This window comes from Tetrao urogallus (assembly GCF_951394365.1).
Source record: "Tetrao urogallus genome assembly, chromosome: 7".
NCBI classification, from domain to species: Eukaryota; Metazoa; Chordata; class Aves; order Galliformes; family Phasianidae; genus Tetrao; species Tetrao urogallus.
The window spans coordinates 15290299-15316465 of NC_136820.1; the positions used below are offsets into that span (position 1 = coordinate 15290299).

Sequence of the window (26167 nt, forward strand, 5' to 3'; positions counted from 1 at the left end):
GATGACTCATACAAAGAAAGCTTCAAAGCATGTCTCACATCCCTAGGTGAGATGAGTAAGGATCCCCTAACTCTAGGATGTTGCTTGACTCTGCTCATCTAAGCTTAGATAAATGTAAGACATTGCATGGTCATGTTACTCAGTGTGGGTTAACAACATATGAAACCATCCACTAAAGCCTTGACTCATGGCAATACTTGTAAAAATCAGCAGGCATATGTCTAATGGAGGTATTGTATTTGAGTACCACAACATGCATTGAAAAGCCTTTTAACATCAGCAGTCTGCTTTTCAGACATGCTGAGTAACTGCAGCTCCTATAAAAATTGATGGGACTCACATGAAAGTAAAGCAGTGGTATCCTTCCAGCTCATTTACTTCTATGTGTATACTTACTATTGAGGACATGCATGCTTCCATCTGAAACTATGTTCGAAGCAAATTTTAAATATGACTGAACAAATTGCCTCACACTTTCTGGAGTATTTAAAGGATAACAAGAGACAAGCAGCTTTACATTGCAAACATAACATGTTGCAGCATCTAAGAGCAGAGTCACAACAACTAACACGGCTAGTGGTCACTCCAGTTAAATGGTTACTGCTGTCAGTTTGCTCATTGACTTTGCCAGAAGTTAATCCCTCCTTTCCAACTTTTCCTTTGTTTCTTCACTTTTTTTTTTCTTCCTTCCTTTGTTCCTTTCTCCTTTTCTTTCTTTCCTTTCTCCAATTCCCACTGTTACAGTTGGTATTACTAGAAAAATTATCGTGGTGAAAATGGGAAGAGAAACAAACAGGCAAGGAGATGCCTGTAAGTGCCCAAATGAGACCATGGGGCCCAGGCTGCACTACAGCGACCAGGGGCAACAGCAACACTGAGGCATCAGAGTCGGTTTTCTTGGTATAGAATGCCAATGGGGCAGTCAAGGGATAAAATTCTCACTGGCACTGGAACATTTATGTGAAAAAATGGTATGTAACTTGAAGAAAACAATGACAAAAAAGCAAGAGAGAGATTTAGCAGGTTTTGTTCTAATGTCCTAATCAAGGCTTAGCCATGTGTTATTAAGCAGATGCAGTTTGACGTTAGACTGTTCAGACATCAGGGATAATCAGGCCAGCAAAGTTCAAATTTTGCATGTGTGAAAAAGGAGGCCATGCAAAGGAAAAAGTTCCATTGCAGTCTCGTCAGTGTTTCAATTTATTTTCTCTGAAGCATTTGCAAATGAGAATTTTCCATATGACTTGAGAACCTCTGGCAGGGCATGATGTGGTGATGGGAATGACCAACTGAGAACAGTAAACATGTTAACCCAGCTCATCATCATCAGCTGTCTAAATATAAAAATAATTAATTTGTTTTTGTACTTCAAGCTCTGTAAAAATGCAAATCCACAGGGGCCATCTGCACTTTAAAGCTATTTTGGATTAAGGTAGTGTGGGAATTTATACTCCCCAGGCTACTCTTCCATACTTAATGCACAGTTGACTTTTGCTCCAAGTAAGACAGATTTTCCTGACTTAATACATTTTCAAAGAGGGAGGGTACACACATGGAGTTACTCTGGAATAACTAACTGCCCATGCAGGCAAGCCCTAGCGGCTAACACTGAAGTAAATATGCTCATCACTCAAGCACACAGCCTACAAGCTCTTACTCACACACAGCTTTATGCAGATGAAGGCATATATCAGGTTTCGCTCATGCACATGCCAAAACGTTTATGGGACTGGGGCCCTGCTTTGAAGGAAAAGAGGTGTGCTGTGCCCCAGAGTACCACCTTAAAGAGAAGTACTAATCCCCAGACCGAATGCTAGTGCATCCCATCATCTCTCCCATCTCTCTGATATCATTCCAGTTGGCTCTCCTGCACTCACAGATAATTCACACATGTTCGCTCATACACAAACACTACAGCACCCCTTCCCCCCACAAAAAAGTCAGCCAGCTGTTACAAAATTCAGACATTTCATTAACACAGTTTACTGCCTGATGGTGCCAAGCAAAATAGAGACAATTAATAACAATCAGGACTGAAGGGACTGAGACAGCTTATGAGTAAAATATTGTACCAGTTGTTTAAAAAGGACAAACTACCTCCTGCCTTGAGTGATAGGAAACAAAGGACGGTGGTGTATAACCACAGACGAAAGACACTCTCTCAATGTCTTTTGTAGATGACTGTGTGAATGACAGAAGCGGCAGGAGCAACTACCTCTTTTCATTTGCTCAGCCTGCTGGAGAAGAATAGCAGCGCTTGCCAACGAAGCTGCAGCTGTGCTTCAGCTCAGTTTAATCACCGTGTATGACTGAGGGTTAATTAGCTGCCATTCTCACTGCTATTTGTTGTTCTAATGAAGATTTGCATAAATGTAAGGCTAGGGGGTAACCGATACTTTATTCTTCAGAGGCGCTGGGGGTGGAAAACTTACCCGTCCCAAGTGTTTGTGTTTGTGGAAGACTCAGTGTTTCCTTTCCATCTGACCTGATCTACTTCTGACTGATGAATGGTGAACAAAGAGTTCAGAGTTGCTTATCAATTTGGGATCCCTGTTGGGCTGCTGCCTTTAAAAAGGGGTAGACCAGTGCGATGAAGAGAGGGCTTGGTGGTTAGAAAATCACTCCCAGCTGACAGAGAGCAAAATATATGCATATATATTTCCGTGTGCATCTCAGTGATATATAGAGATCAGTGATCTATCTGCCCCTTCCTGCCTTCCTATCTATCTATCTATCTATCTATCTATCTATCTATCTATCTATCTATCTATCTATCTATCCATCTATCCATCTATCCATCTATCCATCTATCCATCTATCCATCTATCCATCTATCCATCTATCCATCTATCCATCTATCCACCTACCTATGTTCCAGCTAGATGGTATGATATGCTAATGATAAAATTTCATAAAAATGAGTGGGACAAACCAGAACTGGCTCTAGCATATTAGGCAATACACTGAGAAGTAAAAAGCCTTCTGTTGCACATCACTACAATTTGAAGTTCACTTTTTAATGTAAAAAATTATCTAACTTAAGGCAAGTAGTCTCAAAGGAAGGCAAAAATGGCTCCGTTGTTCACAGATACTGCCATCAGCTCCTCATGGGAGGTGAACTCATAAGTAAAGAAATTACATTAATTCCTCACCCCCCCAAAAATTATGCAAATTTTAACATGACACAGTAACAAAACCCACAACCACTTTGTATTTAAAGAGCACATTTAAATTGAAAATGACACATCATAAAATCGTTTTATTTACCAAAGTCATGATGATAATGTTTATGGCTACTAACTGAAAGAAACTGAAGAGTAACTACTGATTTTTAGAATGTTAACGTGCTACACATGATAATACCTTATGAGTAACAGTTTTCAGTGTTCATCTCAACTACTTGCTCTGTTGGCATTGCTGTTTGACAACATCTGTAAACTGGTCTAAGGGAATGAAAATGACTGAGATCAGAGACGGAAAATTCCAAGTTTCAAATCACTGGTTGGAGCTAGCAAGCTTTCAAGCCACTGATTTGCTTCTATAAACAGTTGCACATCTATTTTCAGTTTCTCACTCACAACATAGCTTTGCTATTAACTTCTGAAATGGTTATATTTTCTAATAGACAGTTACTGATTTTGCAGCAGTGTCTCAGCAGCTCTTTATCCGGTCTCTAAGACACCTGAGCAAATACCCATTTCCTATCTGTATGTCACCACTCCGCCTGACTGCATACAGGCACCTCAGCGGAGGTTGGGGTGGGCGCTACAAGGAGTCTGCCTTCTGTAGAGCTATGCAGAGAGCATCCAGCACTGCAGAAGTAAATGTGTCTGAAACGGTACCACAGAGCTCCTCAACACCTCCAGTTCTCAGCTGGAAGGAACACTGCTGTTATTAACACAGTGTATATACTGTATATAACACAGTAACACACCCACATGGAAAAAGTGCAGCCAACTGCAATCGAAAGTTGACTTTCACCTTATCTGAAGCTCTGAAATAATTCAGACCTCTGTTACAGCATGTCAGCATGACTCAGCCCCTAATTACACAAGAATCTCACGTTCCACCCTTTGAAATGCACTTTTTTAGCCTTTTGGCTGGGGAGAAAAGTTTAGAAACAGGAAACCTAAAGCTTAAAAACCTAGATAGTAATTAATCATAATATAGCAATACTAAGTGTACAATAAAAAAACAAACTCAAGAACATTAAGATGCATAAACAGACCTCTTAATTTTTCTTTAAATGACTCTTATTAATGTCTATATACTACAAATTTTGAAGGCTGCAATCAGAACAATTCATTGGCAAATTGCTTAAGAGAAAGTGGAAATTACAGATCTAGTGGTCAATTGCAGAAAACAAATCTAAAACAGCCGAGGGAATAGGTTAAGTGCTGTGCGAGTTAATATGAATGACAGCTTGCTTTGATTGCTCATACAGGCTGTCCAGGATATTGAATAAACTTCATTCAAATTAATTTTCATTATTTGTAGATTCCGTGTTAGACATCCATCACTGTCGCTACTGTTCATATTCTTTTCAAGACCATACTATCAGCGTATTTAAATGAAAGCTTTCTTTTTCAATATTTATTAACTCATTCATATTTCTTGGTACTAATGTCCTGGCTGTAGCCTACTACAAAGTATTTTCCCCTGATTAAACTTTCTGAATTAACAGATTTTTATTTCCAACTACTAAAAATGCAAGAGGTCTTAACATTGTGTCTTCTTTCTTTACTGTGCATCAATTCTAATGAATTTGAAACTTAAATTTTGGTCTTTTTTTTAAAACAGAGCTGAAAAAGAGTGCACCAGCCACATCCTAAATGCTGACAGACTATGAACTGCAAATGAATGCAAATGTATGAAAGTGAATTTGTCTTACCCGGGTTGCAGTCTGTGAGGAGGGAGCAGATGGAGAGGAGAACTTTAGAAATGGTTAATGCTGGACTCCAGTTGTCTTTTAAAATGTCCAGGCAGATGACGCCTTGGCTGTTAATGTTACAGTGATAGATCCTTGTCCGGAACGTTACCTAGAAAAGACAGCGTGTTGTCTAAGAGCAGTGGTGTACAAGCCAATAATTAGCATGATTATTAAGCAATAAAAAAATTGCACAAGAGACCATTCTGCTTTTGTGGTTGAAATGTCAGTATTCTGTCAGTTCCCCTGCGGTGCTCGGGGTGAAGAGTTAGAAGAGGGTGGATGGAGGGAAAGTGTTTTCAGTCTGGTTTTAGTTCTCACTGCTCTCTTCTATTAGTAATAGACAATAAATTATATTAAACTCCTCCAGTCTGTTTGGTCATGACAGTAATTGTTGAGCAATCTCCCTGCCCTTATCCCAACCTTTGAGCCCTTCCTCATCTCATTTTCTCCTCTTCCCTTAAGTCAAGGGAGTGAGAGCAGTTGTGAAGTCCGACTGCCCATCAGGGTTGTTCCTGGCACCACTTGACAAGTTTAATTCAAGTTGGGCCCTGGCTTTCCTGATTCCCCATTCCTACACAGCCTAGCAGCTTCCTTATACTTTTCCCATGGTACCTGTCCCTGTTTCCACTTTTCAGTACATAGCTGGAATAAAGTTTTTGCTTAATTACTTTTCCTTGAAAAAAGTGCTTTTCCAAGCTTCCATGAATAAAAATTTGAGCAGTAACTGGGCACGCTGAGTAATTATATGTACGTGGTCTCATCAAATGTGAGGGAAACCCACTGAGTCCATTGCACAGATTAAATTATACTTTCAAATTATTTCAAGATAAGGGTCAGTTGGAGCTTGTAACCTGCTTAAGAGAATGCCATCAATTTGAGCACGTAGTTTAATATGCAACTGCTTTGTTGTCATTTTAGAGGATAGACAATTTGCCACACATTCTTTTGAGAACAGCCAAGAAGGAACACTGTGAATGTGATGGGACTCAGAGAGTCACTTGGATGAATGGAGGTAGTTCTTATTTTATGTAAACTGTTCAACTCCATTGCCATCTTAGGCTATTGGATAAATGTAGTCAGGATTATATATGTTTGTAGTTGGAAGGCTATTCTTCACAAATACTTTGATCTATTTTTTTTCCCACTACATTTTAAACTCACGACACTGAGGAAGGCACCCACTTGCATGATAAGGGTTGCTGCTTATCACTGACAAACAGGTCATCCACTCACCAAACATGTCAGTGCACTTGAAAATGACTACGCAAATATACAGTGGCATTTTTACAACAGAAAAAATATTGAAGTTTTCAGAATCTCAAAAGAGGCTGTATGAATGATGGCTGTAACACATCGCGAACTGTGGATGAGGGGTGGGAGACGATGCTGCCCACAGGTGCTGTAAAGCTTCCCATGGCTGGCAGTGGCAAGTGTTGCCCGGGCCTCCTTGGCCATGGAGAGACAACCCAGAAAAAGCAAATCCAAGAGTCAGATTCTGAACTGGCCCACAAATTTCCATGTCCTGTGGTAAACTGGGATTTACCTGCCCTCTGCCTGCCTCCATGCCCAGGCTGTTTTGTGGAGGGATGCTGATTGGTGCAAGAAGAAGAGGTGACTGCCCTGTGTAACTCCTCAGCTGCTGAGGAAGCCTGCAGGAAAACCATCATCTTCTTTCACCTTGCAAGCTCTGGCCTGGTGGTAGTTACACAATCCTAAATCTGTTGAAAAGGACAAGCTGAGCAGCCCCATCCCATTTTCACTTCCCAAAGAAGCAAAAGTAAGATGCAGCATAGCGGAGATGACATATTGCTTTCCTCATGCAGACACTGCCTCAAATTGCATCTAATGTGGGAAACGCTGATGTGTAGCTTTCTGGATGCTGTGTAGTTTGCCATATACACATTTTAAAGTTATGCAAGGTCATCTCTGTTATGTATGTAGAGAGAAGTCAAGTGATATCATCATTCCAGGTTAGCTCCATTTTCTTTAATATGGTCATATTTTAACCTTTGACGCCACTTAAATGGTTCCTATAAAGGATGCATTCTAATTCCATTTACCCCCTAATGAAAACACCTAAACAATCCCATTCAGAGACTCAAGGGAGCGTGTGGGTGTATAGTAGGAGTTATTCTCAGACAATTGAATGGTAGAGGAGTAATTTATCTTTTTTTGAAAGGTAAGTGCTCTCTATGGATTTACTCTCTTTGGTTCTGCAGTTTTTAGAGGATATCTCTCTTTTTTTTTTTTTTGAATAAAAGTTCAGGTCAGAGAAATGTGAATTATGGGAAATAATGAAAAATAGAGCTATCTTCTGAAAATTGTAAAAATACTATAAAGAAGCTTTTGAAGGGTAATGATAAGGAACATTACATTCCGTTATGGAAGTAAGTAACAACAAACTCATCTGTTTACCTACCGGTGAATGCCAAAAACTTCTGAGTATTGTAAAACAGAATTATACAAATATAAAAAAAAAAAAAACCACAAAACAACCCTTTGTATAGTCTCTAGGAAGAAAATGAGGTTATTTTTCTAAAGGAGGGAGAGAAAGTGATTACAGAGAAAAGAAGTACATGTGAAGCTATGACTGGCTTTTCACTGAGTATAAGTTTTAGGACAGAAAGACCGTTTACAAAATTGAGGAAGAGCAGAGTAAAATGGAATACAGTTGAGTGACTGGAGACAACTGATTGCAGGATTGCAGGACAAATTACTCCTGGATCTCAGAGTAATTTTGATCACTGGTTTTCCAACATGATCTAGTCTCAGAATCCCTCACTATCTCAGTTTTGCACCTAATGTTCATAGGTCTAAACCTGAGAAGCCACCATGCCACTTGCAGCCATGAGGGTGACCAGCTTAACCTCTGGTGAGACCAACAGGGAGGCGTGTAAAAGCACTGCAGCTTTGAAAGGGACGATTCCACAAACACACCTCATGCACTTTCAGACTACACTGAATTTGTTGTTTCAAATTGTATCTAGAGGAAGAAATGGTCCTCCATTTTTGCGTATCAGCAAATAAGGAATTACAACGTGCACTCAGGAACTGCCTTATTCAGCCTGTTTGGATTCAACTCCTATCCTCCATTCTTCATTCCTCTCACTGAAGCTGGGCAACTGAGCAAGGAAAGATTCAGAGTCCACAGGAGAATAAATGGAAACAAAACTCTTTTGCTTGGCCAACAATGGAAGCAGGATTGAGATCCCAGGGCTCTCATTCCTGCAGTTTTACAAAATTTCCTTTCAAGCTCTTTCATTTCTTACAAGGGTGCAATCCTGCAATCCTTCTTGAGTTGAAACTTCTGTCTTTCGCTAATATTCCCCAGGAGTTCTGTTTTAATAAAACTGTAGCGGCACTACCTGAAGTGGAAGAAGTTGTACTGCATACAGAAAAGGTTATATATATATTAAAAAATACGATGCCCTTTATGATGATGTTCATGGACTCCCTCCCTCAGGAAGGAGTAAGAATTCTCATGTCGGTTTGTCAGAGTTTATGAGCAATAGATTTGTCTGCTCAAACAGAAAGAATAATAAAAAACAAGAACAGGCCTACACTTTTTAGTCATTTTAGAAAAGTACTGTAAAGCAACCTAAGTGAACATTATTTACAGGTATGAGGAACACAATATCCATGTAATAACCTTTGTATTAATTAGCATCCTTAAATTTCTGACTGGGTGCACTTCATTTTATCTGTGCCAAGCACTGAGGCTGCCTTTCTATGACAGGATGATCCACCTCTGCTTTGCAGCTACAGATTAGTAGCATGCACACAAGCAATTGTTGGGATACTTAATGGATTATCACATCAAGTGCATAATAAATGACTGACCTCATGATGCTCACTGTTTAAAGGGCGAGGTTTAGATATACGCCAAGAGATGAACTTCAGACAGTTCTTAAAAAACTTTAGTTGGCAAAAAATAGCCACGGTTTAATACATCAAAGGAAAACATACGTGATCATCTCTAGCAGGAAATATTAACTCATAATTACTTTTGTTTGACCTACAGAAAAGTCTGATATGCAAACTGTTCTGCGTTTACTGCAACAAAATGCATTGTGTGAGACATAGCAAAGAAGTGATCATGATTTAAAAGGCATGTAATAGTATGCATATGAGGGAATTTTTAACATTTTTGAAAATGAAACAGTATGCAATGTGAATAATTATTCATTATATTCATGGTAATTATGAAGCTGAGTAACTACTCACTCCGTCTCGGGAAAAAACATCAATATGAATAAGCACAGCAATGCTAAATGTATGCTCTATAGAAATATACTTAGTTTACACAAACATAATAGCAGAAAACATGAACGGGGATTTACATTATCTCTGATGTACCCAAGAGGGCAAGTAAAAAAATTTCCTGAACTGAACAGCTTTCTGAAAGTAAAAGAACAGCGCGAGAGAAAAAAAGGAAATGGAAAATTGTCCAGGTTAGGGAGGTTCAGAATTGAAACAATATTGTAAGATGCAAAATGTCAAAAGCATTATCTGACAAAGTCAGCATGAGTTTTATTAAAATGATTTTAGCTTAATCTAAAATTTAGTTACTACTATATTTAGTAACGACATAGGGAAATTCAGTAATAAAGTCTGTTTATAGGCAGCAACACTTTTAAGGACTTACTGCCCTTTTAATTTTTACAAAGCAAATCCTCCCTTACATAGAATAAAACACGTAGGCTGTATAGTCCCAGACACACTTCCTCCCTGAGTTCCCCAAGTGCTCCTTTCCCTCAGAACTGACTTGATTTTGCACCTTTACAGTTTGTTTGTCTTCTTTTGTAACAATATAGATAAAACTCCCTTTCACATCTATATACATGCATCTGTACACATAAAAAAGGACAAGAAAGAGCAATGATGTAAGATGTACTTTCAGCTCATGAGCAGATTTTATGCAGTAGTGAGAACATGCGCAATGTGGCACAATTACATAGATCCCAAAGTATCCAATAGCCATCCCAGGTCCCCTTTTGAAAGTGAGTTTGACAGGCAAAATGCAAACCATCGCTGTGAGGTAGAAAACATCCCCACAAAATACCTCTGCAGGTACCTGGTATATAGAGCATTTGTAGCAAATAGAAAGAAATTATGAACTTTCTAAGCTTTGGGGAGGGAAAGAATCATAGAATGGCTTGGGTTGGAAGAGACTCCAAGGATCATCAAGTTCCAAGCCCCCTAGCACAGGCAGAGAGAAGGAAGATCTTTGCTGGCTAGAGTGATTTTCATCAAGACTAAACAAGTAAGTACAAAGCAGCGATATAAATTAATATATTTAAGAGAGAAATCCATTCATTAGAAGAAATGGCAATTCAACTTGGCAAGTAGTAGAAGAATTCTCAGATATCTGAATTCAAAGGAAATCTTGGAGATTTACATGGTATTGTTCTATCAAATGTCTTTTTGCATTTATTGGTAATAAAATATAGTTGTGAATCTCTTCTTCTGCCTAAAGTGTTTCTGCCCTCCATGTCTCATGATGCTGTCATTTGGGGACACACTGAAGTTTCTGAAGGAGCCACCTGAGTTGACCCACACTGAGCTGAATGCTGTGTACTGCCCTATAGGTGCAGCACTGCCTGCAGACACACAGCCTATGACATCCAAGGAGCATTCCAGCAAGTGGTGGTGAGGCACGTGGTGTCAGGGTAACAGTGACAGGAAACTGCTGTATTGAAAGGCTGGTCATGTCATGGGGAGGGCAACAGAAAGCAGACTGAAGCCCTGCCTACAACAGAGCTGAAGATATGGTACACGGTGGTGATCAGACAGCCTGAATTTAAGGTGACTGTGAGTTTGGGAGGCTCACACGTAAACTGGGTTAATGGAGACAAACGTAAGTGAAAGTATGGGTCTACCAAGTAAGCTTTGTTTGAGCAATTTAGGCTAGCAATATCAAGGAATGCTTATTTTTTCTCATCTACCCTTGCAAGCAGGCAAAAGTGTCCTTAGCAGCCAATCACTTACACACTGAGTGAGATAAAGTAGAGTAAAGCTGAGAATAAAAGGAAGTGCCCATTGTACACGACACTGAATTTATGAAATTAGTACAAAGATTGTACCAAAGGAGAAGGATTCCAAATAATGATATTTTGTGCTTAGAGATTAGTATTATATGGCAATTACATATAACAAACTGAAGAGATGTTTAATATTGCCATTAAGATCAGACTCTACACACACTGTATATTATATTTACAAAAGGAAAAGACTTCCCGTGCAGTCTCAGAGTTAATTTAAAACAGCTAAGCTTTCAAATGCTGAGAACAATTTTTCAGTCATTTGATAGACATATGAGATTTACAGGGAGGAAATGGAGTTTTCTGTTATTTTAATTTTGATTTAGAGGTGATTTAGCATAGTGCAGCTTTCAAGTCCTGTGAACCATTTTTCAGTCAACTGAGATTAAAGTCCCTAGCAAGATTAATTGTAGAGTTGGGATTAAGAGATTTTATAAATCACTCAAATTAAAAAATAAAGCTAGCAGAGTACTAGGATAATGATAGATATATCCATATTGTATCAGCTACTGCTAAATTGAATTGACACTGTAATAGACTGAACACAGTCAAATATCTGTGTAGAAGTTATTAATGAGGTTATTCTTGATGTAAATGCAGACACCACTACAGTGACAACTCCTGTGGGGAGTGTGCTCTTGCGGAGTGCTCACTGTTCTGCAAATACCTGTATGAAAGACTAAGCAAAGATTTCCTGGTCTGGAAGGGCAGTATGCAGGATGACAGAATTATCACCCTTCCTTCAATAATTCTAGCTCCTATAACATTGCATTGTTAATTTGCCACGATCGTTAAACTGTAGAAGACTTCAGGTCAAAAAGTTTGTATACTTATATATAATTGGCTAAGTCCAATTGTATGAGCTTGAACAACTGCCAAGTCCTGCACTTCAGTCACAAAAACCCCGTGTACTGCTACAGGCTTGAAGCAGAGTGGCTGGGAAGCTGCATGGAGGAAAAAGTTTTGTGTGTGTTAGTTGGCAGCTGGCTGAATGTGAGCCAGCAGATTGCCCAGGTGGCCAAGAAAGCCATAGGCATCCTGGCTTGTATCAGAAATAGTGTTGTCAGCAGGAGTGGGGAGGTGATCATCCCTTTGAATTCAGCGCTGGTAAAGCCACACCTTGAGTACTGTGTTCAGTTCTGGGCCCCTTACAAGAAAGATATTGAGGCCCTGGAGTGTATCCAGAGAAGGGCAACAAAGCTATGAGGGGACTAGAGCTCAAGGCTTATGGCAAGCGGCTGAAGGAGCTGGGATTGTTCAGTCTAGAGAAGAGGAGGCTCAAGGGAGATCTGATCACTGTCTACAGCTGCCTGAAGGTAGTTTGTGGTGAAGCAGGGGTCAGCTTCTTCTCCCAGGTAACAGTGATAGGACTAGAGGGAATGAACTCAAGTTCTACCAGGGGAGGTTCAGGCTGCATTTTAGGAAAAAAATTTATTAGAAAAAGCGGAGAGGCTGCCCAGAGAAGTGGTAGACTGGAATTCCCTGGCAGTGCTCAAGAATCATGTAGATGTGGCACTTCGGACATGGTTCAGTGGGCATTAAGGTGATGGGTTGATGCACTGAACTACATGGTATTAGAGGTCTTTACCAACCTTAATGATTCTGTTATTCTATTTTGCTGTTTTGTGAGGTCTGCTGCAAAAGTAATCCCTTCTATTTTATTATGTTGCTGACCAATGTTGGAGGCAGATGTTGGTGGTACGGCAGTAGAGGTTGAACCTTCCCAACAATATTCCATTACATGTTGTTGCCATGTGAGAGATGGCAGTAGAGGGGCAGATTTTTATGAGTGTGTATAATTGTCCATAGCTGGTGAAAATGCATGGCTAATAGTGATGACTATGTTGTAAAAATAGCGTTTTGTAGCTGAGAATTTGCTCTATCAAATAGTGTTATTGAGCTCTATCTGTTGTAGTTTTCATGAAAATAAATGGGAAGCATTACTTTCAGAGATCTACATACACCCACAGGTACACATCCACCCACATATGCAAACTGTGTATCCCATCCAAAACCCCGGAGAGGAAGAGATGAAACAAGAGAGAGCTTTCCTCTGTAAAAGTCAAGGAGAGAACTGTCTGAATCCATTAGGGAGGAAAGGAAGATAGCAGGAAAAAGAAATCTCAAAGATATTTTCACAAAGGGCAGAGGGGTCATTAAAGCATTGGAGAAATGCAACGTTATTTCTTTGGCAAGCCATCTAAGCACTTTTCTTCATTTCTTTAAGTGGCTGCTCTGAATGGGCTGCAGCTTTCTTGATTCTAGAACTTGCTGCACTAGGAGGCAAACATCTCATTTCGGGGCTGAAGTGAAGCCTCTTCACCTTATGACCAAGACTGAAATCTCACTACATTTGGCCTTTGGCAGAGATCATGTATATATTGTTCAACATTTTGCAAATCCAATGTGAGATTTGGGGCACTGCTGTAAGGATGGGGTGGTTCTGTAGGTTGCCCGCTTCTTGGCTTGCTCAGCCATTTCCATGGACTTACTGAAACTTCCTTGCAGTGGAGGCCAGCCAGGATTTTTAATTGGTTGAGGCATCCCAGAAAGCCAAAGCTAATTTGTTCATTCTCAGATGAGTTGTTCTAAAAATCTTATTCCCTGGTTACACAGAGAAATCAAAGTTAGTCTGGGATGGCAAATTGAAGCAAAATGCCATGAGTCCTCAAGGCAAACAGAGCTGAAGGATCACTGAACTTTGGCTCAGAAAGCTGGGAGTCCAGTTTCAAGGCATGAGACCAAGCTGAAAGACTGAAATAGACTGACTTCAAAGGGGAAAAATAAAAATCATGAGAGCAAATTATGCTCTGACCCACCACATGGTATCTTCTAGTTTGTTGAAAAGAAAAACTTATTTTGATACTGTGGTTATGGCCCAGCTTTAGAAAGACACTGACATAACAGGTATCACTACACAGGCAGATAGAAGGAAAGCTGATCTGTATGGGAAAGACTGAAGGGAAGCCTGATGGCGGCAATGTTTGCATGTACAAAACCACGAACGTAAAATAAGGCACATAGTGCAAGGATTAGAGATAAAAGGTGAAAAAACTGAAGAAAACAGGTTAGGCTATCTGGAAAAACAAATTAAAATGACTTTGTACATTCCCCTCATTTTCAAAAAACAGGTTGAAGCATCTTTTCTTCATGTGCAAATGTGCCCTCAGATTTTTAATTTTAATCCATGTTTTCCCATACGAAGCAGAATTGATCAATGTGGTCAAAATAAGCATTAACTCTGTTTATGGAAGGAATTTGGATCCTCTAGAAAATATGAAGACCTTTGTATAATAATAATAATAATAATAATAATAATAATAATAAAAGGTTACATCATTTAAAAAAATTATAATAATAAAAATAAAGTACATTTATCCAGAATTTACTTTCAATATATTAATTTATTTTCTAAATTTAGAAATTATTTTTCGCTTCCCAACATGCATTTACAAAATGCACATGCATGGTAAGAGTATGTGACATCTCAAAATAGATTTGGAAAAGGGCTTGTAGAAATCTTTCTGGAGATTTTAATACTCTTTGGATTAGGCCCTTTAATAACAATAACTGTGTGACACAGGCATTTGCCTTTGGAACCTCAAGCTGGGTCAAGTAATCACATCTGGGAAATACAGTTTCTGTTTCTTCCCTGGTCTTCTGTGGTCACATTTTTAGTAGATCAGTTTTGACAGCACTCATTTAAATGTTTCCTTAGTTCATGGTAAAAGAGGGATGAAAGTGGCCCACAGAAATCTCAGGAGGAATGTATGAATTCAATCATAGCAAGAAACATGAATTAATCCCTTTCTGCCATGTACTGACATGGAGGTAACCTTGCCAACAGTTAGGGATACATTTTATGTCCTTCTCAGTATGTTCCACAGTTATGTATTTTCTCTCTAGTTTTCTTTCTTTCTTTTTTCCTTTTTTAAACTTTTTTGAGCTGTGAAGAGTGGGATATACTTTAAAAAATTCTAAGATTATTTATTCACGTAACCTTAAGTACAATGATTTTAAAGAGAGTCTCAATATCACAAATCTCATGGTGAAGCCAAAAAGTTGCCAGCACAGTGACATGATAGCACTGTACAGTGATGCCTTATGTTATGTTCCACAGAACCAGCACTTTTCTTTAGCTAGAAATAAGTGTTTTAAGAACATATTTAGACACCATCTCCTAATGATACTGACTGGCAGCAGCTACCTTATGACTCTCATAGTCATCTTTCCACACTGCTTTATTCAAGGGACTACCCAGACTGTTTAACCTGTGAATCAATTTCACAAGATCTGAAAAAAATATGTAATGAAGTAGCAACAGTTTAAGATTTCTTACAGTGGGATTGAAAATAGGGGTTATTTATGACAGTGGCTCAAGTAAATAGAATAAGAATCTACGTGTACAAAATACACTAGTGAAATATTAGTTCTATCTGACACGGTCGTCCCCTGTGCACATGTACTCATTACTTTCTTATAGATAACAATTTCTCTCACCATAAATACTGCCCTTTTAGTAACACAATATGGCTTCATCAGCTATCTTGTCCTTTATCAAGCAATACATTTTCATATGATTTATATGCACACATTTTTCACAATGACAATTGGCTTCAAGATAAAGACAGACAAAAAATGTATTAAAAAGCAGAGTAAGCACCACCACTTTGCTTGATATTTCATTAATAAGCAATGCACAGCTGCATTATTAGTGTCTGAAAATAATACACTTGCGAAACACAACTGAGGGTGGACTGAAAAAGTCTTTGTCTCATGGGGAAACAGCAAACTGGACTATTACATTTTATTTTGAAAGGATGCTGTTGTATACATTGCCTAAAATTCAACACATTTAACAAAAAGAAGGAGAAAATATAACCCTGCACCCTGCTTTTCAGATTTGATTATTTACATATCAGGTTTGAATCATTGTGAGAGCTTCATGTTCTGTTTTATGCTCAAGAAATCCATTCAGTGGATATGCCAATACCCAGTAAACAAATATACTCAATAAATAAATAGAAGGAAAGTAAGGAGAAGAGAGCATTGCCTGAGTTCAGTGTTCCATGCTTTAATTGACTGACAGAAGTCTCCAGTTATAAAGTTTCAACGTTTTTCTTCATTGCACAATCTCCTGTAATATTTGTCTCTGACCTCAAAGTTTCCCTAAACTGGAACACCAGAAATGGGAAACAAAGATAGGTCATCTCTATCTGCTACAGTGTGTGGTTTTCTCCCATCTTTTGGCCATTGATTGGGAAAGTGCAGTTTGAAGAATGACAAGTATTTTGAACACATCTCTTACTCTTTTTTTTAATACATTTTTCTGATAATAATGTAAACTACTATAAATATTACCATTGCTGCATTAAAATTTTATTTACAAATGCTCCTCTTTAAATACATTACAGCAACCAAATAGGGATCAACTTATCTTTCACTGCAATCTCATCTATTATAGGCAAACACGATATCTCGAACCTTTCACATCTGTGTCAAAAACAGGGAAACATTTTTGCTTCCACAACTCTTATGGGGACCTGTTCCAAAACCTCACTGTTCACACTTGGAAGGTGGAAAATTAACTTATTTTCACTTTGTTTCATAATACACAGGCCCATCAATTTATTTTATTCTATTAACAGCCTTGCTGGGTAAATTTTAAAGTTTCTCCTTATGCTAGTGAATGTGGGTGTCAGGAATTGTAGTCAGTCTTCCAGATGAAGTCTTACAAGTGTCTTGTGCATGATGCCAGCAATTCCGTATCTCTATAGGAAATGTCAGATGATGCATCTTAGGAATATATTACTTTTTTTTTCAGATGCATTAGGCTGGTGGTTTGCAATAATCCTTTGATCAACCAAAATATCCCATTCTGACATCCTCTCTCAACAGTTATTACTATTGGGTATCAGTGAGATTTTACACTACTACTCTTTATCCCATTTTTGTTTCTCTGGTCTTCAAAACCACTAGATATTTCCTGTATGAAATTCTAAGCCTTCTCTGTCATGGTAATGATCTGCCAGCTTCATATTATTGGAAGAGCTTTACATTTTGTGGTTAGCATCATTACTGACAGCATTAGAAAACAAATCTGTAAGGAATTCTGTTAGTTCTTGACTTTCTATTCAATTTCTTGTCTTTGCTGATGTATTTCCAAAGCCTTCCAGAAAATAAACACGAAGCAATTAAATCTTTGCAATGTAGTCTGCATCTGGAGAAGTAATTTGTATGAGGTAGCACAAAAGGTGCATTTTTTGTCGGGCTGCCACAGACCCATGGTGAATGATATGGGTCAACTGGAAAGATTCTTCAGCTGCTTTACAAAAGATGCAACTCAAATATAATTACCTTCATAGTCGAAACAAATCCAAATTAAACAAATAACTGCTGGAAATTATACAACCATTTGCTAAATCAATCCATATCTATCCAACTGTACCAGAGACATGCAAGCAAGTTTTAGGCAATCATTTAAATTCTTTCCATCAAAATACTCTGTTTAAATATTCATTATTGCCTTGAAAGTTTTATATTTCATCCTACAACAGTATACCAACATAGATGTTAGAAATATCACAAGGAGAGGATTCCTATCAGACTTTTAATATCCTCCTACTAACCTTAGGTGGTTTAAAGGGATAGTCCGGTGAAAAGGTAATGTCAAGGAAGAAAACTCCACCTTCATATACTGACCCTGGAGGTCCCAGTATAGTTGACCTCCATTCATAAATGTTGTCTCCTTTGGGTCCAGCACTAAAATAGAAAACAAAAAAAAAATATAACATAATAACCACATACAATTAAGAAAATACTGCATCAGTTACACTCTATTAGTAGTAGTGCTGGATTTGCAGCAATGCTTTGGGTTGAAAATTGAGTACTGTAGTTGATTAGTTAGTCCTGCATGACACATCTTACTGGTGTCCTGAGCTCTGTCAGTGAAGCGATATATTCAGCCAGGAAGAAGTATTAAAATCACATTATAAATTATTCAAATAAGCACAGAAAAATTCCTGGCGGTCTTATCTCAAATATTCTACTGGGCAGATGTGAAGTATTTACTGTACAAGGATACAGAGACTTTGCTGAGATGCCTTGTCACCGTCTTGCCTCACAAGCCATCCTATTTTCATCTACCTTCTCATCCACCTACCTCATCAGTAGCAGTGTAATTACACACATTATTATACAGCACATACTGTACTAATGACAGCGTGGTACAAATGACCTTGCAGCTGCACTTTCTAAGTTACTATCCTAAGGACTCCTGTCACTAGTACAGAAAGCTGCTTTAGATGGCAATTTTTATGCTATCTTAAAAAGTCATAAACAAGAAGCAGGTTCAATTGTTGGATTAAGTTAATTCAAAGTTCTCACTTAAAAACACTGTACTGAAACACTATTTAAAATCTTATCTACACAGTCAATGCTTGGAAAAAAGCAAATTAAAAACTAATAAATTTTTTGAGCATTTCTATTCCAAAAGCTTATATAGCCTTTTTTCATACAACATAATGCTTATCCACAGAAAGATGTATTTTACCCAGAGTGGCCTCTTAAGATATATGAAGACTTCTTTTTTAGTTCACAGCCTGCTGATACAAGTCCTTGAAACAGGACATGAATTTTAATTAGGATCAGTTGGGATGGGAACTTCTGAATATCTGATCAATATTTTTCAAAGGAATGCAGCGTTGGTAGATTTTTTAAATAAGTGACGTGGTATTGTCTTAAGGCATTTCTTGTGAAACTATTCGTGTTATATTTGCAATAAAGATTTCCACAGTATGCAAGGGTTAGTAAAATAACCCTGCGCACAGAACAGATGAAAGCTCTTGGCTATGCTCCATGCCTCACAATGTACCCAAGGCATACAATTATTATACGACATCATGTCATGTTCACTACTCAACTATTCATTTTGTTCGCTGAAAGTTAATAAAACCCTCTTTCACCTGAAATTCCTTGGGCTCCCTTCATTAAAACTTCTGACTGCATGATTCCCTTCATACAATGCAGTGTCTTAGTGTGGCATAGTTCATTAGTCATGGTACCTACATCAATTTTCTCTAATAGCTGTTAATGCTTCTTGGCTTTCTAAACTATGTGCTTTCTTAACAAAAATGGGTTACAGAGAATATAACATTATGGAACATTAATTAGCTATCAGCCATAGTAACACGACTAACAATTGTTTTAAAGATAAAATCTGGCTTTTAAAATGTCACAGTAGCAAAGTGTTGACTGTTTGCCATCCATCCATCCATCCATCCACCCACCCATCCATATTTCACAGTGTCTGCAATACATCAAGTTGCTAGCTGCCAAACAAATTTAATTTACCCAGTTCTCAGTTTGCATTAACCTTTGAATAATAAAGCACAGCTGAGACTGCTCTAAGAAACAAACCAGAAAATGAATAATTAAAAACACCTCCACTGCCTTTGGAAAGACCAATGCCGAGTCAACAGGGAAGGTTTAATTGTGACTGAACTAGGCATTAAGGGGCTAATTGAACTCTTTATAAACCCAAACGAATGTGGGACTACATCAGTGCTATGATATACAAAGTTCACAGAAAGTAAAGCCTTAAAAAAAAAATAATCAGGCAATTAGTTCAAATAGAAAGAGGTAAGAAGCAGGGGCAGCCTAAATCTTACATGAAACAAGTCTCTAACATGTGAAGGAAATCCTTTCTCATTTTCTGCAGAAAAATGTTCTAATGCTTGGAGAAGAAATGACTCAGTTGATGCCAGCAGGTTAAAATGGAAGTGATATACATGTCAATCCCTGAGAAACAGTTGAAAAAAGCAAGCAACAACAGCAAGCCCTGTCTTTATTAGAGCTTACATAGCCAGCAGAGAGGATGTCTGGGCTTTTCTTGTGAGCAAGGCTCACTTTTTTGTTCAAAACTTCCTCTGATAGTGGCAGTTTCATAATGTATATTATTTTTATTTGTTTTGCCTATTTATTTAATTGCATTAACATTATATTTAACATTGCATTAACATAAATGAGCATTCATTAATTAAAATAGTTGGAAAATGCTCCATCTGCCAGTTGAACTGTTTTGGCGCATCCAGCTACAAACCCAGCCTGATCACATTCTGAGGATGCTGATTAACATTAATTGAAGGTTTTCTTTGCAAATGAGAGATGAAGCTTTATTAAGCATTTTTATTAATTCGAAGAATAGCTGGAATTGTATAGAGTGTGGGTAGATTGCTGTTATCAATGTTGCCTGTTGGAGGGCTTGCTGGCAGCAAGGCCATTCAGCTCATGTAAAATACGGATTCATGTGCACAGTCAACAGCTGGTACTGAGGGCAACAGCATGCACAAGCATAACGTTTTTTCCCTTTCACATTAATAATACAACAAGTTTGACAGGTGTATTATCTTTGTTTCCTTTCTCTTCTAATTGTTAAGCCTTTTATTTATCCACATTATTGGCAACAAGCACTAGGACTCATCAGACTTCACCAGAGAAAATTCCCATATGTGCAAGACCTCAGCCAGAGCCTGATTCTGTAAGGTTTATAATGCAAGAGGATTTAATTGCCCTTCTTTCTACATGGATATTTGCCCAGCACACTGAAACCCAAATGGTTTACATTCACTGTGATTTATATTCCGACTCTATTAGTGTTACTGGCAACTGAACCACAGATCTCAAAGAAAGTGAACTAAACATCTCAGTTCCTGGAGTCCTGTCATCTTTGGAAGGACAGATTCGGATGTACACCTGCTCAGCAAAGGGCAAACTAACTGCCTTTAACTGAGCTGATCCCAGACAAGGCATGTAAGAGCTGGTGCTGCCAACCTGGTGCAGAATCAATGGAGATGGTACTCCCAGTGCTTCCTGTGTTATCTCCTAGTGGCAGAGGGCTGAAGGGGTGCAGCTGGGCAGGAAGGTGGCTGGATGTGGAGCCCCTTTTGGCAGCAGCATGGGTGTATGATATTCAGGAGAAAGAAGTCAATAAAATCATTTCCTTTGTACTCCACTTTGCTTCGCCTCTGCCTGTATCCATCCATTCTGTCTCTACTTCCAACGTATGTACTTGCAAATGAAATGTATGCACTCAATTGCAGTTAGTTGCAAAATACTTTAAATGCTGCTATAATTGAATTCATTTTGCTTTAAATACACTTAATGTGCTGAGTGTTTTCCATTCCCTCAAGATGTTTTAGGCAGGCAGTCACTTGAAAGTAGTGCAGCTAAAAACTGCTTGTCCAGTACAATGAATCAAAAATCCCAGGCTTTCCCTGCATTTAGAACATACTAAAATACTCATCCTAAAATGATGTTGAAGGGCTGTGTGTAAGCAACAGCTTGTATGAGACATTCCAGATGAAAACTTATCTGGAGAAGTTAGAAAAGTACCGTTGACTTTTAGTTTTATCAGAGCTGATTTTCCACTGCCAGAATATAATTCAAAGCAGTGAAAATACAGAAGGTCAAAGAAATAATGGTATCCCACATGTTTATCAAGTAGCCATATGGAATAAGTTAGTCAAAATAATGTTATTGCTTTCTAATCTAAGTTAAGTTTCTTGACTAGGGGGATCACATGCCTCCCCGGTGTCTATAATGAGGTAGCATAACCTCATGCTTTGTTTCTGGTGAAGTGGAAAATGAGGACCAATCCAGTGTCTTCCTTCGCACTCTTTGTCTCTAATCTTGTGGGAATCTACTTTTACAGTGTAGCTGCACTCTTTAGCACAAGGGCAAGGCAAGCCAGTAGCACAAGAAAAAGAAGTAACTTCAGTTGGCTTCCTACTTCTGATGTGTGAATGGTGTGTGAAGGGAGACGATCAAGCCAAATAAAACAGGAAAGCAGGATGGCTGAGAATCCTTCCCATTCCTCAGTACTCAGAAAGAACTGGAAATGTTCTTCCTGACTGGCTGAGGTTAAGTTCATTTTTATCTTCTTCCTTTAGAATAGGGTGGAACCAGTCTGTTGCATTAACTTTGTCCATGCTAACTTACGTTCTTTGATATTCTCTATGGTAATTCATCTTTGTCTAATGTGAACTGCATCAGCACATAGAAACAAACCTCAGAACTGCGGTTCCCCTGCATGAAGTGCAGTCTGTGGTGTACACAGACCCTCTAACTATCTTTGGTAACATATGGCAGCAGCAGAAGGCCCTATGTAATGTTTACTGTTTAAGCAATTTCCCTCTGAAGATAGCTCACCACACAATCATTTCCCCTTGCAAGACATACAGCACAATTTCTTGCAGTCCTGTTTCGTGCACATCTAAAGTCATGCTGGAATTGATTTTGCCTCTAGCAGCCTCAGTGAATGCTTCTGAGAAGCCACTCGTCCTGAGGGCAAAGTGGATACTAAAGTATTGGGAGATTGGCAAAATAATTTAAGAGTGCAGCTGGTGGGAAAAGAGGATGAATGTGACAAAACAGAAGACTGCAGATTCAGCTCTCAGTGAAGATACATCTCCTGAGAAACTCAGATGAAGCCTCATTAAAACAATCCCAGTACGTAATCCTGCTCTGTTTTGAATGCTGTGCTAAGCAAAAGCATTTCTTTGGTCTGCACCACAAAGCAGGACTGTCCCTGGGCCAAGTGATTAGCAGTGGGGCTCTGTGGCTGCTGGATAACCTAGGAAGAAGTAAATCAGCAGAAGGCATACTGAAGCCATCAATACCTGACCCATGGGCACACCCAGCCCAGGCCTATGCAACAAGATGCAAAAACAATAGAGTTGAGAAGTGCTGGCGTCATGCCCTCACGAGCAGCTGTTGTCCTCAGCCCTCCTTTCCCACTGCTGTCTCTTAGGCAGTGTCAGTAGCACCAGTCATCTACTCTCTTCCCAGTTTCCTCTTCTCTCCATTTTCCACTCCCACTCAGGTTTTCATCCCCTCCTCTTCCCTCATTACTGACAATTCTTCCTGTATTTTCTAGTTTCTCTTTGAGTGTGCTGCCTCTCCCTGCTTGCTGCATGATAAGAAATTTCTTCATGGAAGATGTTTCTTCCTTTCAGATTCATGCAGATCTCCTTCCCCATATTTTTTTCTCTTATGCATAGCCATCAACACATCCTGCTATTTTTTTGTCTCTCTAGAAAGGAGGGCATTGGAAATGGTGCAGGGGAATTTTATTTCAGTAAAGCAGTTACTCTTTTTGTTCTACTCTTTCTCCATTGCCTTTCTTCTGAGACATACAAAATGAAGAGCAAGCAGAGCGGGTGCTGCAGTAACAGTGGGGTAGGGAAGGGAAAGGAGTCACAGCTGCCTACCTAAATGCTCCAGTGATATCAGTAGGTACTTTTATAAATGTATACAATAAACAGTTGCCACAGCATCCAAGGGAATACATTTCTACAAAACAAAAACAAAGAGATAAGCAGTGAGCACTGAGACTGCCTGTGGCAGTGGGCACAGCTGTATGGTTAATAACATCTCTGCTATGAATAAAATTAGTAGGCTAGTCTCCTAAAATCAAAAAACAATTAAAGAAATAAGCCCCTTCAGTATTAGAGAGAAGCACTGAACTTTGGCTGTAGCATTCATGACCTAAACCCTCATCATGACACAAACCTTTCCCAGATTTGTACCTTTAGAATGTATGACTTTATTTTACTAGATCTCATCTGTAGTGCAAAAGCTTGTTTTTCCATAATCTATATAGGTCACTACAAAAGTAATGCCTCCTATTTATTTCCATGGAAACTACAACAAAAAGTATGATAACACAATGAAAGAGTAAATTGTCAACTACAAAGTACTATTTTTCATATATAGCCACCACCATTAGCCAAGTGTGTGGATGAGTTGATAGAGACACTCCCTTTTGAGAAGTGACAGCTACACATGGCCATCCAGAATGTGACTTGTTTCATGCCACTGCTGAAATACACCACCAACCTCACTGTGCTCTCATCCACTATTTGGTTTCCATAAACATTCAGCAAGCATCGATGAATGTCACTGGGTGCCGTGTTTTCTGCATGGAGGAATTCAGTTACACACCTTTGCTTCATACACATGTCAGACTGTGCCTCTGCTGCCATCTGTCATGTAGCAACAGAATGTAACAGAATGGTGCTGGGAAGGTTCAACCTCTCCTTCATACAGCCAAAATCCACCTTCAACGTCGTGGCCAACATAATAAAAGAGGAAGTATTATTTTTGGAGCAGTACATGTATAACACTGAAGCTTGGGTCTATGCTATATCCACTATTTGGTCAACCTGCCATACTACTGATATACCAACTGGTATGTTGGTATATCAAAATAATTAGATAAGGTAAGCACCATTTTGGGGTATGCATCTTTCATGAGACTTATTTATTCATAATGGAAACTGAAGGTGAAGCAACTGGGCCACTAGTCACTCAGAAAGGCTTTAGCAGGAAGAGATTTTAGATAAATCACTCTTACCACTCAGCTTCCACAACAGTGAGAAAATTCACTGTAATTCACTGAAAACCTGGCTGAGATCCTCTCCCTGTTCTTCCAGTTTTGTGATTAAAACCATTTTTCCATAAGAAACTTAGAAGAAAAAATATTACTTTGAGGCAAGCATTAAGAGAAGGAGGATATTAAGATATTTTTCTAACTCATGCTACAATCCCTTCAAAATGGTTATATCCTGATTTCATCAAATGCTTTTTATTGAAGTCAGTTAACATTTCCATCTACACTTTGGAACCAATGTGTTCGTGGTAAATGTGTCTGGAAGGACACCTAAGACAACAGATCCCAATGAGCTGTCAAAGGTGCAGCAATATATTACTGGGTAATGCTAGATATTATTTCATATAGTTACTGAGAGCAATTGAATTCTGTACAATATGGCACTGTCTCACTGTTAGCCTCCTCTAGCTTTAGCAGGCTGTTTCTTAGCGGTACATTTATCACCAAAAGCAATTCTCAGTTTAACTCTGGGGCTTCCAGCCACCTTCTTTCTTTCAAGAAACCTGCGGCACACCGGCTCAGTGTGCCTGAAGTCAGTATGAAGCAGGTTTTTTTTTTTTTTTTGTGATTAAACTTTTCTGCTTGCCTGCCTCTGGAGTCATTAAAAATTATTAAGGGAACCTGAAACACAGGTTCCCTCCTGCTGGAGCTGTGTTGTGTTTAAAATTCATAAGTTTTGGCCACAGTAAAAATAACAAGTAGATTAAGAACAAAGCAAATGTCACTTTATTATTCGCTACTAAATAATAACACTGAAAAGTATTAAAGGCATCCCAGCACTTTTGCAGACTGGTATTATTCCAAGAGTACTGCAGTGTTGTTATCCTCCAAAGCCCTGTCTTCAGAGCGTTCCTGAGACAGACACCATCATGGAGAGAACTGCTTCTTAATGCACAAAGCAGTTATTTATATTACAGTATCTACAGCAATTTATTCACTGCAAACACCATTACACAGTGTATGATCACAGCATGCTGAGTATTCACAATGAGATTTTAAAAATGGCAATTTTGTTAAGTATTCTCCACTTTGTTCAGCTGAACAAAATTTTCATGAAACCTTTCACAGAAGGCTTTCCTTGTTCAGCATCGGAAACAATGATTTGCCTCCCATGACACATCTACGGGTTCAATTCCCTTTTGCCATGTTTTCTCTTTTTCCTTTCAAAGTAACATCACTAACTACAGTTCCAGATCCTTTATACCAACAGAAATGAACAGTATAGTTTAAATAAAATATTTATTGGCCTGATTTGCCTCTACAGTAAATTATATCAGGAGTGGCTTGTAGTCATATTTTAGCTAAAGAGGAAAACAAGTAACCAGGAATGAAAACCACTACAAACAAATGAAAAGACATTCCTGGGACCTTTTAACATGACCTCCAATCTTGCAGCTTGCCAGGTGATATTATTTCCTTGTAGCTCCCAATTTGCTTTTCCCTGAGGTTTTCTTTTCTTTCCCAGTATGATAATTTATTTTCCAAATTGTAACCAGTTTTTAATTTCACAACATTTCCCCTTACCCACACCAGCTGTAGTTTTGCATTCTATTTTTACCAAGTTAAACAGCAAACATGTCACAAAGCAGTGCGGTGGCACCATCAGGCATTATATTCATAAATTCTAAATCTAATTTAAAGGGATGAAGTGATTGAGTGTGGACAGATAGCACAGAAACCCCATAGCAGCCAGAAGATTTAAGAGGTGCAGTGTGCAAGAAAGCATTCTTTAGAACAGCACTTCAG

At 38.7% G+C, this 26167-nt stretch overlaps 1 protein-coding gene across 1 annotated transcript in view; it reads right to left on the reverse strand.

The window, feature by feature from the left end:
• LOC306948918 (ubiquitin-conjugating enzyme E2 E2) overlaps nucleotides 1–26167 on the reverse strand; it is a gene marked incomplete at both ends in the record, with an annotated part of 198857 nt that overhangs the window by 18975 nt on the left and 153715 nt on the right. The window contains 2 exons of the mRNA XM_079538652.1: nucleotides 4892–5039; nucleotides 17601–17733. Coding sequence (XP_079394778.1) covers nucleotides 4892–5039; nucleotides 17601–17733 — 281 coding nt within the window. The remainder of the gene's footprint in view (nucleotides 1–4891; nucleotides 5040–17600; nucleotides 17734–26167) is intronic.